We start from the raw sequence: 16,372 nt of genomic DNA, 5'->3' as shown, positions 1-16,372 counted from the left end.
TTCTCATTTCAATGGAAGAAGTGGGCAATGTGGGACACAAAGCCAGGTGCCCTAGATTTTCACCTCTTGCTTTTTCCTCTACCATCTGTAGCTTCCTTATGTGTTCCCAGATTGGAAGACCCTCAAATGCCCAAATTCCACACTTTGCAAACCAAAATGAAAACCCACCCCTGAGAGAGGCAGGGGCAGGCCCCTCCCACGACTCTGACCTTTCTTTCCCCCCTCTGTAAGACTGGCCAAGTCAAATCTTCACTCCTCTTTAGGAAGTGAAATCTTTGCTTACCAGAGGGACCCCCCTTTCAGGAGCCACCGTGGGTACGGGGAGTAGGGGCCCCTCCGGGGGGGCGCCGCCCAGCTCTTCTGCCCCAGATGCCATAAAGGGCTCCTCGGTTGCCACTGCTACTGAGTCTTCATCACCAGGACCCTGAGAAGCCAAATCAACACGGGGAATCACGTCACTTCACCCACGATGCAATGTGCGCACGGCTGCCAGGGAGTTTTGTTGACTGTCCTTGCAGGTGCTTCCTTGGTGCTAGGCCAATTTCAAAGCACTTTCCTACCTACGACTGTCATTACCCTTTACTGCCAACACATTCAGAGAACCACAGGCTCATAATCTTCTTCTGAAACATGTGTCTCCTCTAAGCCCCCTTCCCAGTAAGAGGCGCTCACTGCCTCTCCCTCCAGCAACCCATCTAACTTTGGGCCACATTCTGAGAAAGTTCTCCCTGGACAAAGCTGGGGTGGCAGGGTCGGGACACAGCCTGCTCCCCTGACCCCTGTGCCATGCTCCTTCAGTTACACTCGGCCACCCTCTGGTTGGTGCTGACCCAGTTATTCGTTTTAACGAAGCTGCATGTGCATTTGGCTCTGGGAAGCCTGGAAACTGCTCCTGTCTCAGGACCCTGACCTCTCTCCCTGCTGTGAGCCAGAGAGGATGCCAGGAGGCACTCACAGAAGTGATCGCTTGCTCGGGGGCCGCTGTGGGTGTGAGGGGAGCCAGGCCATCGGTGGGGACCCCGCTGGCCTCCTCTTCCTCAAAGGGGATGAGAGGCACTTCTGCGGCCGCTGCTGCTGTAGTTAAACCTTCTTCACTGATTTGACCCTGAAACGAAACTGGCATAAGGGATCATGCCACTTCGTCCATACCCCTGGTTGGCGGGTGTGTGACTGCAGGGAGGACACCGCCGAGGCTGTCAGATAAACACATGGCCACAGTGCATCTAGGACCTCGCCTTAGCCCACAGAACCCCAGAACTCCAGGTCAGAAGGCCCCTCCCAGGTCACCCCCTCCCTGCCCCAGTAGGAGTCCCCAGCACACCTCTGCCAAGTGCCTTCTCCCAACCCGCGCACCCTCAGTCACGGGAGCTCCCCTCCTCCACAGGGAGCCCTTCTCTTTCCAGACAGCTCTGCTAGTTAAGCTCTAGTTTCTGCTGAGGAAGGACTCAGTAGAACTGGGAACTGCTCCCTAGTTTTCTTACCTGTGACAAGGGACTTGCCCTTAAAGAAAAAGGAAAGGGGAGGAGGATGGGATGAGGGAAGAAGGAGAAGAAAGAGAAGAGGAGGAAGGAGGAGAAGGTGGTGGTGATGACGATTTGTTAATTAAAATAATCCACGTAACGGCCAAGTGGCCTGGAGAGCTCGTCACCTGGCCAGGGCACATGCTCCCCAGCGTCAAGTTTCCCTGCATGGACGCCAGACCCGGGGTGAAGGCTGGAGGAAAGTGCGGAATGACTCAAAGGCCAGTGTTGATACGGGATAGCCTGACGACCCCGCACTCACTCAGCAAACAACTGCTGAGGCCCCAACCTCTGCAGGAATGAAGACAGACCACTGAGCAAGATGAACACGATCCCTGGCCTCTCAGAGCCTGCAGCCTGGTAGGGAGCCAGAAATGAACTATTTTATTTAGTGAACAAGTTCATTCTTCCAAGGAGAAATTCGGGGTGCCATGAATGTGTCTGATGGGGAGACTTCACAGCCTGGGAGGCACCTCCCAGATGAAGTGGGGGTTGAGCTGAACTCTGAAGGATAAGCAGGAATTAAAGGAGGGGAGGGAGGTTCCAGAGAGAGGAGAGAGAATGGGAAGATTCTAAGCCAGGAAGGAGAGTGGCGTGTTCAAGAAACTGAAAAGAGGTCAGTGAGGCTGGAGCATCCAGAGCAGGGACAGTGGCCTGAGATGTGGTCCCTGAGGCTGGCAAGGCTGGACCCTGCAAGCTTTGGAGGCCAGGTCGGGGAGCAGGGTCTGCAGCATGGGCAATGGGAGGCCCCTCGCAGAGAGCTGCCCCCACCAGGAGGAGTCAGGGGAGAGGACAGAGGAGGCCAGGAGGGGCCTTAGCCATCACCTGGGCTGGGGACACAGTGGCTTGGTCCAGGCGGCTGGCACAGGAGGAGGATAGAAAGAGGCAGATCTGTGATGTGTTGAGGTGGGAAAATCAGCAAGACTTGACACGTGATGGAATGTGGGAAGTAAGCAAGAGGGTGGAGAGTTCCGGATAAGGCCACTGGGGGACAATGGTCCTATCATCTGAGACAGGAACGAACACAGGAGGGGTGGAGGCGAGTCTAGGTTTGAATCTGTTGAGTCTGAAGAACTTACAGGACATCCAGTATAATAATATTATAGGACAGACTTACAAAGTGTCCTGGAATAATCATGTCCTGCCTTCAGGAGTTGGAAACAGTGTCCCCATGGTGCCTAAGGAGAGGGCTGAGAAGGCCTGGCCATGCCCTGGGACCATGCCAGGCCTGCTGCACCCTGCCCCTCCATTGCCCTCTGACCGCTTGTGCTTGGGCCCAGAAATGGGCCAGGCTGTGCCCTCCAACACCTCCTCCACTCACACCCTGGCTCCTGACCCCTGTATCAGCCCTGGACTCACCCCTACCTCACTGACTCACCCATCTCCCTACTGGGCCACTATCAGCCTGTGCAGTCCCATGCCTCCAGGGACCACAGCACGCTCACCCAGGCACTGGCAAACTCCACATCTGAGGGAGTATTTGGTCAGAGGTGTGCCCTCCCCACTCTGGTTCCTCTGGATTTGCTGAACAGAATAGAGATGGGCCCACTGAGAAGGGCAGGACCTGCTCCCAGCCCTGAACTCAACCCTCCAGCACTCTACACCCCTTACCAGAGTGACCCCTTCCCCAGGGTCCTGGATGGACATGGAGAGGGTCAGTCCTCTGGTAGGCTCACTGCTGGCCTCTGCTTCCCCGGCACTACTGACGGGCACCTCGGCCTCCCCAGCCACTGTCGCTGCCGAACCTTCTTCATCATCTGGACCCTGAATAGGAAGACATCACAAGGGCCCCCGTCCATGATCCACTGTGCTGTGATTGGAGGGAGGGGACTGCAGGGCGCCTCCTGCACCTGCATCCTGTCACTCTTGTGCCTTCAGAGCACTTGCCCACCCACAGCCTCACCTTACACCATTGCCCCGAGTGTGTTCCCACATGGAAGACTGGACCTTGCATACAGCCCAAGGTGTGAGCCCCAAGGCCAGCATGTACCTGTGTGGTTCACCCCGCACCCCTGCCAACGTTAGTGACTTGGCGCTCACTGTCCCCACCATCCTCCTTCCATGACTCCTGAGAGTGCAGCTTCCACTGAGCACCCAGGTCGTGGTGCTGGGACAAAACCCAGGTCCTGGAATGCAGAGCTTCCTTGGTGATGGGGTTGGCTAGCCTCAGAGACCACCTCCTGAACCTCTCTCTCCTAGCTTAATGCCCTCTGCCTTGCACCCCTCCCACATTCTTAAAACTGCCCTCCCCGAGGTCACTAGTCGTCACGGGGACAGATCCAAAGGAAGCTTTCCAGGCCCTTACTCACCGGGACTCTTGCAGGATCTGAAATCGTTGGCCACTCCCAGGGCGAGTCAATACCTCCCCCTGCCCAGATGGAGACACAGCCTCCGAACCCACCCCCCTGCCTCCAGTTTCCTTCCCCCATCCTCGCCCTACTCAGGATTTCAGTGATCTTTCCAAAATCCTACTCAGATTACATCACTCCCTTCTTTAATACCCTCCAGTGACTCCGCATTCCTGCGGGACACTCGGCTCCTTCTCCCTGCGCCCACAGTCTCAGAGGCCCCGCAGGCACGCTGCACGTCTTTAGGACTTTGTATTTTCTCACTGATGCCTCCAGGCCTTTCTCCAGCTGGCCCACCTCCTGGGACACCGTCTCCCTCCCGGCTGCCAGGCCACTTCTAAGCATCCCCCTGGTCTCTCCCTTGGCATCCTTTCCCTAGGAAGTCTTCCTGGTCCCCCAGGTCTGGGTTCTGGGCCCCTTCTGGTGCTCCCCTGTGCTCTCCTATTGCACCGCCTGCCTCTCTGTCCCCAGGAACTGGGTCCATCCTGTTCACCTGGTGCCCAGTGCAGCACGGCACTCCACTAACATCTGCTGAGTGAGTCAAAAGATGCCTCGGCCTCCAAATCAGTGTCCACTTGGACTTGGCTGTCACTCTGCACTTTGCAGACAGATGAGGAAGGCCAGCGACTGCTCCCACCCAGACTCCAGAAACAGGTGAAGCAGAGCATGCACTCTGAGCTGCTTACCAGAGTGACCCCTTCCCCGGAGTCCTCGGTGGATGTGGAGAGCTTCGGTCCCCCGGTGGGCACAATGTCGACCTCTGCTTCCCTGGCAGTGCTGATGGGCACCTCGGCTGCTGCTGTTGCTGTTAAACCTTCTTCAGTAGGTGAGCCCTGGGAACAAAGGCATCACTTAGGACCTCATCACTTGCCCATAGCCCTGATCCACGCACCTGTGGCTGGAGCGAACAGACTGCCCGTACCCCTCCAGCACCTTGCATTTCTGTAGCTTCATTTCCTCAAAGCACTTTCTTATCTATGACGTTACTCCAGCTCCACACAGTCCCAGAATCCCTGTGGCAGGAGGGACTGCAAAGCACCTGTGTCTCCTGTTTGATTCCAAGCATCTATTTGCCACATCAATGACTGGGAAATCACTGCCTCCTGAGACACCTGCTCCAGTGCTGGACACTTCTGTCTAGACCTATCTGTGTTCCTGTGACCTCCCCTATGTGTCCAGGAGCCATAAGGATAGGATGAATGTCTTCATCCATGACGGCGCTTCAGAGATGCCCAGGCATCAGCCTCATCCTCAGCCTTCTCCAGACCAGTCACCCCTCTCTTTCCCTGTGACTCCATTTCCTTGGGAAATGCACAGACAGACTCTATGAAGGTTGCACAGCAGATGTAGGACATGGCAACAGAGAGCAGCTTTGGCTGCTGGTGTCACCAAACTATGTTTTATCTCAGTTTCACTCAGTTGTTTTATTTTTCCTTTTACTTTTGGGTGGGGTTTTGTTTTGTTGCAAAAAGTAGTTCCTTTGGATACTAAAAACACTAGCCTGGTCAAAGTTAGACAGACTTCTTTGTTGCAGGACTTCTCAGAGCCTGTATGAAGAAGAATCAAGAGCAGATCATTTCCCAACCTTACTTGACCACAGAACCCTTTTTTCATATAACATATTAAATCTTTGCCAAACTATATTGTCCCAAAAAACAGAGAAAAGATGATGGCACAGGATTTTAAAATGATATTTTTTTTCTGACTCAATGTCAGCTAAAGTTGCAAAGGGCAAGTACAATTCCACAGGCCTCAGGTACCCTGCATATTTTAAAAGGAGGAGGCAGACCACTCGTGCAGGACATGCTAAGTGACAGTGCAATGGAATCAGCTCCACCAGCATTAGCCCATCACCAGCCCCTGGGCTACATAAGAACAGGTAACAAATTTGTTAAGGGGTTGAGTGATTAGAGTCAGAATTCCTTTGGAGAGAATTCTCAGTGTGCTGTGGCTTTTCCCCTCCCCTCTCCTCACTACAAACCATTTGGTGAGCTGGATATGGAGTCCTTGGACTTTGGGAGGCAAAGGGACTGGTGTTTAATTCCCTCTAGAGAAATACCAAAGGCAAGAGCAGGGAGCCATCTAGACCCAGAGTGAAGGAGACAGAGAGGTGTCTGTCCTGCAGCTGTTTTCCTGGTGATAGAATGATATGACCCCTCCAAAGGGAGCCAGCTAAAGCCATCCCAGGGTGGACTCCACCCAAAGGGGCCCGTAGAGAATCTGGGTGATCAGCAGAGGGTGGAAGCTTGGATCCTCGGTCTCCTGCAGGAGGACCTCTGAGAGTCACAGAAGAATGAGAGAATGTTCTAGCAATCAGATATCTTCTTGACCAGTCACATGTGCCCTTTCCTCCAGGTGGGCCAGACTCTGCAGATGTTAAAAACAGCTGCTGGAGATGGGGGTGGGGGGTAGTGATGGGAGGGAAGAGAGAGAAGCAAAAAAATGAGGAAATCCCTAACCATGCTTCCTTCCCTGGCAGTCTCCTGGTTGTATTTCTATTGAATTCTTCATATTATAGTGGACTGGACTTTGGAAATATCTGTGAAAATAGGCTGTTACCAGATAGTGACTGGGAGAGTACAGAAGTGTCTGAGTTCTCATCCTAGGATAGGGAAGAGAATGAGCGGACACTGGGTTTTTAGCAGAGGCCAGAAGTGAGAATCATACGCTGGCTTTAATTTGGCATCCTCCTGTGTCCAGCATTTAAACAACTGGCTTTGCAGGTGGAAAAGCCAATTACCAAACAATAAAGCAGACATGCCTGCAGTTAATCCGATTCTGCCAAAGGGCGGAAGAGGCTGTGCATCTTCATAACAGGAAGGAGGTGGGTGCCCTGGTGAGGACCCAGCATTCATCTCTGGGCAGGTGTGAGGACCAGCTTGCGCTGCCTCTCCTCCCTGTCCTGGTGCATCCCCGGAGAGCCTCTGGGGCCCTGGGACTCCTGCTCCTCTGTACCAGCGGGAGGGAGGCAGTCTCCATGATGTTCAACTAAAATCCTCGTGGCTCTCTACATGGTGCCCGAGACAAGTCACCGTTAAGTCTGAAATAAGCAAATGTACTACAGACTTATCAAATGAAATGTACCATTCACTCACCTCTTCAATGACATCAGGGAAGCCCCTATCCCCCGAGCCAGTGTCTGTAACGAGGACACCATCCACAGTATGCACTCTCTCCAGCGTGTCATTCAGGATCTCACCAGACCCTATAGGAAGCAGGCATTCTCTAATTAATAACTGCACTTGGCAACTGAAAAATAATGATGTATTTCTGCACCTAGGACTTGAAAAGATGTCCATAACACAGGATTAAGAGGAAGAAAAAGTTGCAGAAAAACAGACGTCAAAAGGCAGAATTACACAGTGGTTTCCCTTCACAGGCTCTGGTACCCACTGCTGGACTGGAACCCTGCTTTGCCACTTACTAGGAATGTGACCTGCAGCAAGTCATGTAACCTGTGGCTCAGGTTCCTCATCTACAAATAGGGGATCCTAATTCCTATCTCATGGGGTCATTTTTGAGGATTATATGTTGCAAAGTTAATGCAAGAAAACCACTGAGGACAGCGCCTGACCTAGAGTTAGCAGTTGATAAATGTTCATTGTCAGTGTGGTCTGTATTTGTAAAAGTATACGTGTTTTATCATCGTTGCATATATTATCATCACTATAATTTACATAATTATTATATATAACATATAAAATAGATAGATATGTACATCTGAGTGTGTGCAGATAAACCACACACACTTGGCTAAACCACAGTATTTAATATTGGTTTCCTCCATAGGACAGGACAGGAAACTACTATTTTGGTTCATACAACTCCGCACTGATTGAACTGTTACCACAAGCACACATTTCTTTTGCAATGTAAAAAACAAACGGAGTCCTCAAGCAAAGAAAAAGACATTCTGCTAAGATGAATGCCCACCTGTTATGGGCTGGGCCCTGGCTAACCATGCCCTGTGCACTCCCTCATGTCATCCACCTGCTGGCCCATCTGTCCTACCCACAAGGACCTCCCTGCCACCTTGCAGCCAGTGGGCAGAGCCAAGGCAGGAGTCCCATGTTTGCAGTCTCCCCACAGAGTGTGTGTCCTGCTCTGATTTGCACATTTGCACTTTATGATTATTAACTCCATTTTGCAAAGGAGGAACAAGGTCCCACAGAGAGTAAGAGCTGGGAGGGGCCCTGAAGCCAGTCCTTTCCAGACACACTGTGCTCATGCATGTCCCCTGGGAAGGACAGTGTCGGGGGAAGATGCTGAACTACTCAAGGGACTCTGCGCCCACACGCACTGAAAAGGCTGAATGCCCAGGAGTGGTCAGCCCCCCACAATCACTCTCACATCCTCCCTGCTCTGACCACCAGGGGGTGCTGTGCTCGCAGCTGGAGGGACCTCAGGCCTCTGAGTCCCCACCCTGGGGGATGGAGGTTGGGGTGGCGTGCCCTGGGCCAAGAGGGTGTCAGGACCCTTGGAGTAAAACTCCTGGTAGGCTCTCCCTAGCCAGGGACAGGGCTCGGGGTTCAGCCCCTTCCTCCTCACTGTCTGAGCTGTCCTCTCAACAAGAACGGGGACCTCCCAGCCAGTCTGCTGTTTCCGTTTGGCCTTGTGTCTGCCACAGAAGCCTTCTGGAGGATCCCAGGGAACAGGCGAGCTGTGCTAAGACTGTGTCCCATCTCCTCTGCACTTGCCCCTTAGTCCAGGAGAGGTCCTCACCCTGCAGCCTCGGCCCCACCCCACCCCTCCCTCTGAGATCCTAATCATAACACCCCCCACTCCCCCACCCCAAACCCCACCCCGGCCAGAGAATCGCCTGCGCAGTTCACAGACCACTTCCACACCCACTGCGGCTGCATTCAACCCTCTCTTCTGCCCGGGAGGCAGGGGCTGTGGACACTCCCAGTGGACAGTGAAGGAATCCAAAGCTTAGAAATGTCAAGCAGCTTGCCTAGGCCTGACAGCAAATAGGTGGCTGAGCAAGGCTTCCGTCCAAAGGGTCTGCTCTCGGCCAGCAGTCTTTCCACAGCTACGCCCTGATTTCTACGCCCTGGTATTATGACTTTATTAAATTACTATGCAATTTTTTTCTATTCAGTACTATATACCTTCTCTCACCCACTGATTTCCCAAGTTTAGTTGTTAAAATAACATTTATTTACTGATGCAGAAGTGAAAGGAATGATACATGGGATTTTAGAAGACTTGTAAAATACACAAGTACAAAAAAGACAATCAAAACTTACAATCCTGCCACCCAGAGATAACCACTCACAGTATTTAGTTGTCCATTATTCTAACATACACACACACAGTGCTCTACATGGCTATATATAGATTTAAATAATATATATTCAAATTTAGGGTCACAGCACACATATAGTTTTGAAATATGCTTTTTTCATGGAATACATCCTGAGTGTGTCCCTGGGTCATTAAATCTTGTGTCACCAATTCCAGGGCTGTACATATGAATGAAATACAATTTGCCCAATCAATCCCTACTGTGGGCAGTCTGGGTTGTTCTTCACTTTGTACCTAAATCTCAGTGCTCTGGTTTGGCTGTAACTTCAATCTGAATGGTTACCCCTCTGATAAAGGGAAGAAAATGCAGGTTGACCTCAGACCGTGGGCACGTCAAGCTGCTGTCTGGGGGATCCTGGAGGATCCTGGACTTCTGCCAAGGCTTCTCTGTATGGCTGGGCAGGGGTCAGAGCCCTGGACGGGGAGCCAGGAGGCCAGCACGCCCCCAGGGCCTGCCGCTGACCTCCTGTGTGCTTGCCCTCCTCTGGCCATCAGTTAGCTTCCCCCATGTGCCAACAGGAGTTTAGACGGCCTGATCCTCTGAGAGTTGGCGAGTCTGTGGCTGAGGCCAGAAAGAGTAGGGACTGTGGAGTCAGGCCTGGGCGCTGGCTCAGTCTCACCATTCACTAGTTGTGTGACCGTGGGCACGTCACCCACCTTTCCAAGCATTGGTTTTTCCATCTGTAAAATACTGGCTAATACTAGCAACTAGGTGACGTGCTGTCGGGACTGGAGACAGGGGACATAAACACTTGGTACACAGTAAGTATTTAATAAGCAGCCACAATTATCACACGCTTTTCTGTTAAGCCCTAGGCCCTTCTGGAGGGGTGGAGTCTAGGGGTTAAAGGTTCTAGGGTTCTGCCATTTATGAGCCGTGGAGCCTCAGCTGGATGGCATAACCTCTCTGATTCAAATTCCCCATCTCATTTGTAAAATGAGAATGATTATAGTTCCTTCCTCAAGGGGTTGAGGAAGGTTAAGTGAGATGCTCTGCGTTACACCCACCACCTATGAAGGTGCCTCAGGGACTTGCCTTGCTCAGGGCTGCCGTGCAGGATGACACTCAGGTTGGTGGTTTCCTGGGTCCCCTTGGGTACAGGTTCGCCGGAAAGCTCCGTATCCTCAGAGGGAGGGGATGGAGTTGGAGGTGTGTTTATGGGTTCCACTTCTGTTTCTCTAGACTGAAGAGAGGAAAAATGACACCCGAAAAGATTTAGTTGGCAGGAAAGCAGAAAAGAGGTTGGTATCATTGGAGAAAATATCGTCTCCACAAGAGCTGAATAAACCCAGAAGAAATCTAGAACCGTGAACCTCTCAGGGCCTAAAAAAGATGCATGTTACGGTAATGAAATGCTGTTCAGTTTATAGCAAGACTCTGCTATTCTCAGCTGAAGCTCTCTGAGCACAGAGACCACATTTCTGTGATCCCTGGATCCCAGGCCAGCACAGAGAGGTGCTCAGTAAAGATCTGGTAGAGGAAAGGAGGCAGAGAGGGAGAGGGGGAGGAAGGAAGGGGGAAGCTGCACTCAGTAAAAGCTGCATAAATCCAATCCCGGGCACACATTGGTCACATATTCCTATGAAAATAAAAGATTAGGGTATGGTTTCCTTTCTGGGAAACATCAGCTTCTGTGTAGCTTTTCTAAAGCCAGTCAATGTCTTAACCACCTTTACCAACTAGGAAAAAACAAACACACAAAAAAACCCCAACAGCGGCAAACACAGCAGTTCAGAGATCTAGGCGGAAATCCTGATAAACAGTAGCAAAAGTCAATCCCAGACCCAGGATCAGGTAGAAGCTCCTGTGACCCAGGGCTTGTCAGTCGTCTGTCTCATCACTTTCTGAGCTCAAGGGGCTGGGCGTGAATGGAAGGATTCTGCTGATCAGTGCTGTACCTGTGATACGAACAAGAAGCAACTAAGACACTAAGATCTCAGGATAAGTGTCTTACCACAGCCATCACTTACCTATCCTGGCTAATAACAGAAGGTGATTTCCTTAATGTCAGAATCCAGGGTACCAGTGATGAATCTCTGGTCCATCAGAACAAGGAGGATTCATATGGACCCCTAATTTAGGATTTAATGGTTCAGTTTTTCCAATCAAACTGGGGTCAAATCCCAGCTCTCCAGTTATTAGCTATGTTATGTTGGGCAAGTCACATAAGCTCACTGAGCCTCAGCTTCCTCCTCTGTAAAGTGGGGCTAATAATGAATACTTAAAGGGTATAACATGCAAGGTGCTCAGCATAGGACTAGGCCCACAGTATAAATGGTACTTATCATCAACAGCAAGAGCATTCTAAATTTTGAGAAAGAACATCACCTTGAGAAAGAAGCAACACCTTCTCTGGGTGTTGCTATTAAAGGTGATTACCTGTTTGTTTATCTACACTTATAGTTTTTTCAATAGTGAATATGGAATATTTGTGTCCTAAAAAAAGATACAGTTTCTTGTATTATAAACCTCCAGGGTGGAGGCAGGGATAGATGGCTTCAAGAAGCTGAGCCCTGAAGAATGAACAGAGTTTCAGAAAACGGATGGAAGGGCCGATGAAGTGAGAAAGGTCACAGCACTGCCAGGGCCTGACCACCTGTGCTCGGCAGGCAACACGGAGGGAAGCAGAGGGATGGAGGCTGGGAAGGAGAGAGAGGGAGGGGGCTGGTTCTGCAGTGAGAAGTCTGGCCTTCAACTGGGAGCAACGGACATGCCCCTTGGGTATCAGGCTGGGGGAGATGTGAGCAGGTATGTACTTCAGGGAGTTCACCCTGGTGCCAATGAGAGCATGGATTTGGGGAGTTGAGGTTTAGGCAGGCCACCAGCAGGTTGTACTAAAGAAGCCGAGTAAGGCAGGAACCAGGGTAGAGCAGTGGGAGCAGAGAGCAGGCAGCCCCACAGGAGACGCTGGGAAGACCAAGTAAGACCTCTGCGTTTCCCGCAGCTGCATGGTGACCTAGCAGGGCGGTAAGGACCCCCGCCCCAGGCAGCTCCTCTCCTCTCCCTGCCAAGGGTCCGGGGGAAGACACTTCATCATGGCTCCCTGATGGTGCCAAGAAAGCTCATGTCTATCCTGGAGCAAGGCTGCTGGTGGCTGGAAGCCCAGTTGCTTTAGCAGGAACTTGGGATTTGAGACAAGGCAGGTAGGGCAGGGTGGCTGAGCTCAGCAACTCAAGGTGGCAAAGGCTGGGAAATCACAGACTCCAGCCTATCAGCTAAAAGTCTCTTTTAGCAAACTCTCAACAAGGCAGCCATGAACCCTGGGTTCAAGGGCAGAGCCGGTGAGCTGACCCTCGGTGGTCAGAGTCAGGTGTCCTGCCTCCAACAGGTGGCTGCTGGTTTTCAGGGATTAGTATGGATGGAGAACCAGTGTGGCTGATCCCTGGGATGCAGAAATGAATGAATAAGAAGGGCATCTCTTCTCAAGCTGTTGGACTCTCAGGGAGAAGACACAGACCCAGGCCGAGACACCACTACTGTGACTGAATGTGACTTGGGAGTGCAGAAGTGAGAGCCAAGCGTGAGGAGGGAAGCTTGACCATGGACTCCAATGAGGGGCTGTGGACGGGATCCTGAAGGACCAGTGGGTAATAGGCAAGCAGAGAAGGGGTGGGCAGGGGCCCTCCGGGCAAACAGACTTGCAGGAGCCAAGGCATGGGCGAGGGGTGAAGGGCTTGGTGTGCTAGGAAACTGAGAGCATTTGGGTGTAGCTGGAAGAGAGGTCCGCTGTGGATCAGAATCACCTACAGAGCTTCGTGTAAGAACAGACTCTCAGACCTCTCTCCAGACCGACTGAATCTGAATGTCCGGGTATGCAGCCCAGGCAAGAGGCTTTTTTAAAGACTCTCCCCCAGCACCTCCCTCTCTGCACATGCCCCCGCCCCTCCCCAGCTTTGATGCACAGCCAGGGCTGAGAACCATAGGGTATTAATTCTAACTCAGCAAAGATAGAACTTCCCAGAAATGGAAAGGTGTGTCAGGAGATGCTGACTTAGCAGGGGGAAGAATGAGGGAACAGGGACTCCTACCCTAAATGGGGAAGGAGGCGAGGAGGGGCTGGCTTTTAAGTCCCTGACCATGATTCAGTTTGCTGGTCATGGCTTGTGTCTTGGAGAGTGGCAGGTTGGAAAGGGTGAGGACAGGGAAGTGAGATTCATTCCAAGAGAGAAGCCAGACAGAGAGGGGAGGGGAACGTCTGAGCCAAACAGGGAAATTCCCCGTCCCTGGAGGGGGCAGCCAGGGAGGGGAGCCACGGGCCCTTCCAGGAGCTGGTGAAAGGGGGAAGCCCCGCTGGCTGGCTGCGATGTGACTGACAGTGGCCTGGGCCCGGCTGCAGACCTAGCTCTGCAGCCTGTAGGCTGGGCAGCCTCGGGCAAATCTCTACACTCCCAGATGCCTCTGTGCCTCCCCTGGGGTTAAAACCTCATGGTCATCTCATGCTCTCAGACCCCACCACCCTTTCCTGTCCTTCCCTCAGGGCCACCATGGGTTATTAGCATCTCTGCCTGAGTCAGCCTCACTCCTGGCTGTGACTGGTACACTGGGGGGCAGCACCAGGCTAGAAAGCCCAAGGGACCACTGCCCTGTGCCCTGGACACACCAATGTGGTGGCCAAGGGCTGATGGGCACACAGGGCTGTAACATTGCCCAGAGAAGCCATGCCCCAGTCACCATCCAGGTGGGCACATTGGACCCTTGACATTCTCCATCCCAGCTGCCTCCAAATTGGCTGTGGCCCTGGGGGTGCACCTCTCCAACATTGCCCAGGCCAGCAGCACAGGTTCATGGCCTAAACCCTGGATGGGGCATGAAGGGAACAGCTCAGCTCTAGGGCAAGTCTCTTTCTCACTCTGGGCCTCAGTTTGCCCAACTGTACAAAGGGCAGTTTTCTGTACACCTCTGTATAGAAAGAGGTGACCTCTCAGTCCCTCCTATGCGAACAGACTCTGGTCCTGTTCTGTCCTACCCACACCTCTGCCACTGGAGGTCTACAATTTATAGCCCCCGCCTTATTTCCATCTCTCTGCTTTCTTCTGTCAGAGATGAGTTTATGGACTGAGACAGGCCAATCAAGGAGATTGCTGGGGCTTCTGTGTTCAATGACTCAGACACCACTGGCTGTTTTCATTAAAACAGGCCCCTTAGTGTCTCCACGGTCTGATTCAGTGCTTTTAAAACCACTTCCTTGTCTCTGCCACAGGGCACATTCCCAGGAGGGAAGAGGCCCACACCACTGGGAGCATGGCTGCCTTTCCCATGGGGCCAGAAGCGAGCTCCTAGGAGGACTCTGCGTCTCACAGGAATGGGGTTCCTGACTTCCTTCTTACAGCTACAGCCCCGAGCAAATGTGACAACGGCCACCATTCAGGGCTGCTGCCCTTGTGCCAGGCACTGGGCTGAGACCTCCCCTGCACTGCCTCCTCTAACCTTACAACAACCCCATGAGATAGCACACTGTTTGTTGCATTATGGAAAAGGGGCTGAGGTTCAGAGGGGCTGAGTAAGTCACGCAAGTTCACACAGCTGGGAGGCGACAGAGTGCAACGTTTGCCTTTGGACAGCCCTCTCATGGCCACAGCACAAAGTAGCACCCAGCCAACAGCATTCTTGTGTACTGGGGATTTTGCAAAACATCCATTGGCCAGTCTTCTCTTGACCTCCCCAGGTGAGCCATCCAATGAAGTCACAGATCTGAGAATGGAGACCAGCGCTCTGGGCTCTCCGATAACCCCCAGCCTCCTAAAAGCCGACCAAGATGACACAGCACAGCACCCAGTACTCACCGGGGCTTGAGTGAAGGTGACAGCTTCTAAGATCTCAGCCACTTCGTCTGTCTCCTGAAGCCCGCTGGTCTCTCCCGATGCCTGTATGAAGACAAATCATGCCAGGCAGAGCAGGTTACAACTAACTGGGCAAGTCACAGGAACCACTCCCATGGAGGAACAGTGAGTGTGGGAAAGGGAAGGAGGGAGAGACGGAGATGGACAGAGGCAGAGAGAGTGGGATGGAGGACAGAGCACGCATCTTGGCTATTCTTTTTGTTTCCTTCATCATTTTATTGCTCAAACAGACAGAAAACTATAATCAACGGACAGTCCAACATACCTACTTGCATTCTGTCCAGGTGCCCTGAATCTCTGTCAAAAGGGCCTCCCAATCTTTGCATGGCTGTCATTGGAATTTCACGCTGGGAACCGTTACGTTTGAAGTGCGTCCTCCCTTTGCTAGCTCATCTGCACAGTTAGCCCTCTAACGGCAGCCGGGACACCCGCATGCCATGGTTCTGCAGCTGACTCGTGGACCCTTGGGTCATTTCTATTTGTCCAATACTAACATGCAGAGAGGAAGGAATCCATGCACACAAGGCTCCCCTTCTCTCAGCGTCATATGAGTGAATGCCAGGCCAGGAGCATGGCCTCAAGGAGAGTAAATATTCTCACAGAGCCAAGGTCCACCTCTGAGGGCTCTCCAACTACACTGTTAGCATTTTTTTTTAATTGAAGTATAGTCCATTTACAACGTTGTGTTAATTTCTGGTGTACAGCATAGTGATTCATATATATATATATATATATATATATATATATATATATTCCTTTTCATATTCTTTATCATAATAGGGCATTACCAGCTATTGAATACAGTTCCCTGTGCTACACAGTAAGACCTTGTTTATCTCATCCCTGGTCCTAGGACCGCAGGCAATCAGCATTTTTTACTAAATGAATGAAATCAGCTTATGTTTAGCTTTGGGGCTGACAGCACCCAAAGAGGTGCAGAAACTCTGGGAATCGGCCACATTCCGCCTTCCTCTGGCTTTTCTGTGCCATGCCATGGCTCCTGCCTGGACCACCTTTTCTTCTTCACCTGGCTGACGGTGGCTTGTCACTCGTCAGGCATCAACTCCTCTCCAACTGGGTCCCAGTTCCTCCTCCTCCACCTTCCTGCCCCCACCCAACCTGTAGAGTTTGGGTCTTAGGACCAGTTACCCTCAGCTCCGTCACTGCATTTGAGTGTGTAAGTGTGAGTCAGCATCTGGAGGATGAAGGCAGTTCCCAGTTTATCCCTTTATCGCCGGTATCTCCCCAGGTCTGTCACCTAGCAGATGCTCAGTAAATCCCGGAGGGAGGAAGGGAGGGAGGGACGGGGAAAGGACCCATCTTAACCACCCACCCTGTCTACCACTCCCCCAGTGG

General features: G+C 52.1%; 1 protein-coding gene across 6 annotated transcripts in view; it reads right to left on the bottom strand.

Annotated features, from left to right (window-relative positions):
- The window catches only part of COL15A1 (collagen type XV alpha 1 chain), a 153,329-nt gene that overhangs the window by 46,056 nt on the left and 90,901 nt on the right, over positions 1 to 16,372 (bottom strand). For 4 of the 6 annotated variants that reach the window (XR_010382748.1, XM_064490341.1, XM_064490340.1 and 1 more), the window contains 7 exons: positions 14,960 to 15,040; positions 10,212 to 10,359; positions 6,964 to 7,073; positions 4,555 to 4,701; positions 3,132 to 3,284; positions 956 to 1,105; positions 284 to 424 (listed from right to left, as the gene is read on the bottom strand). Coding sequence is in view for 5 of the 6 variants with exons in the window: in XM_064490341.1 (XP_064346411.1) it covers positions 284 to 424; positions 956 to 1,105; positions 3,132 to 3,284; positions 4,555 to 4,701; positions 6,964 to 7,073; positions 10,212 to 10,359; positions 14,960 to 15,040 (930 nt within the window). In the remaining variant the exon portion in view is untranslated. The remainder of the gene's footprint in view (positions 1 to 283; positions 425 to 955; positions 1,106 to 3,131; positions 3,285 to 4,554; positions 4,702 to 6,963; positions 7,074 to 10,211; positions 10,360 to 14,959; positions 15,041 to 16,372) is intronic. The other 2 variants (XM_064490342.1, XM_064490343.1) reach the window with 2 other exon arrangements.

This window comes from Camelus dromedarius, chromosome 10 (assembly GCF_036321535.1).
Source record: "Camelus dromedarius isolate mCamDro1 chromosome 10, mCamDro1.pat, whole genome shotgun sequence".
In the NCBI taxonomy this organism is placed as follows: Eukaryota; Metazoa; Chordata; class Mammalia; order Artiodactyla; family Camelidae; genus Camelus; species Camelus dromedarius.
The sequence above is the reverse complement of the archived record's forward strand: the minus strand, read 5'-3'. Positions and strand labels throughout refer to the sequence as shown.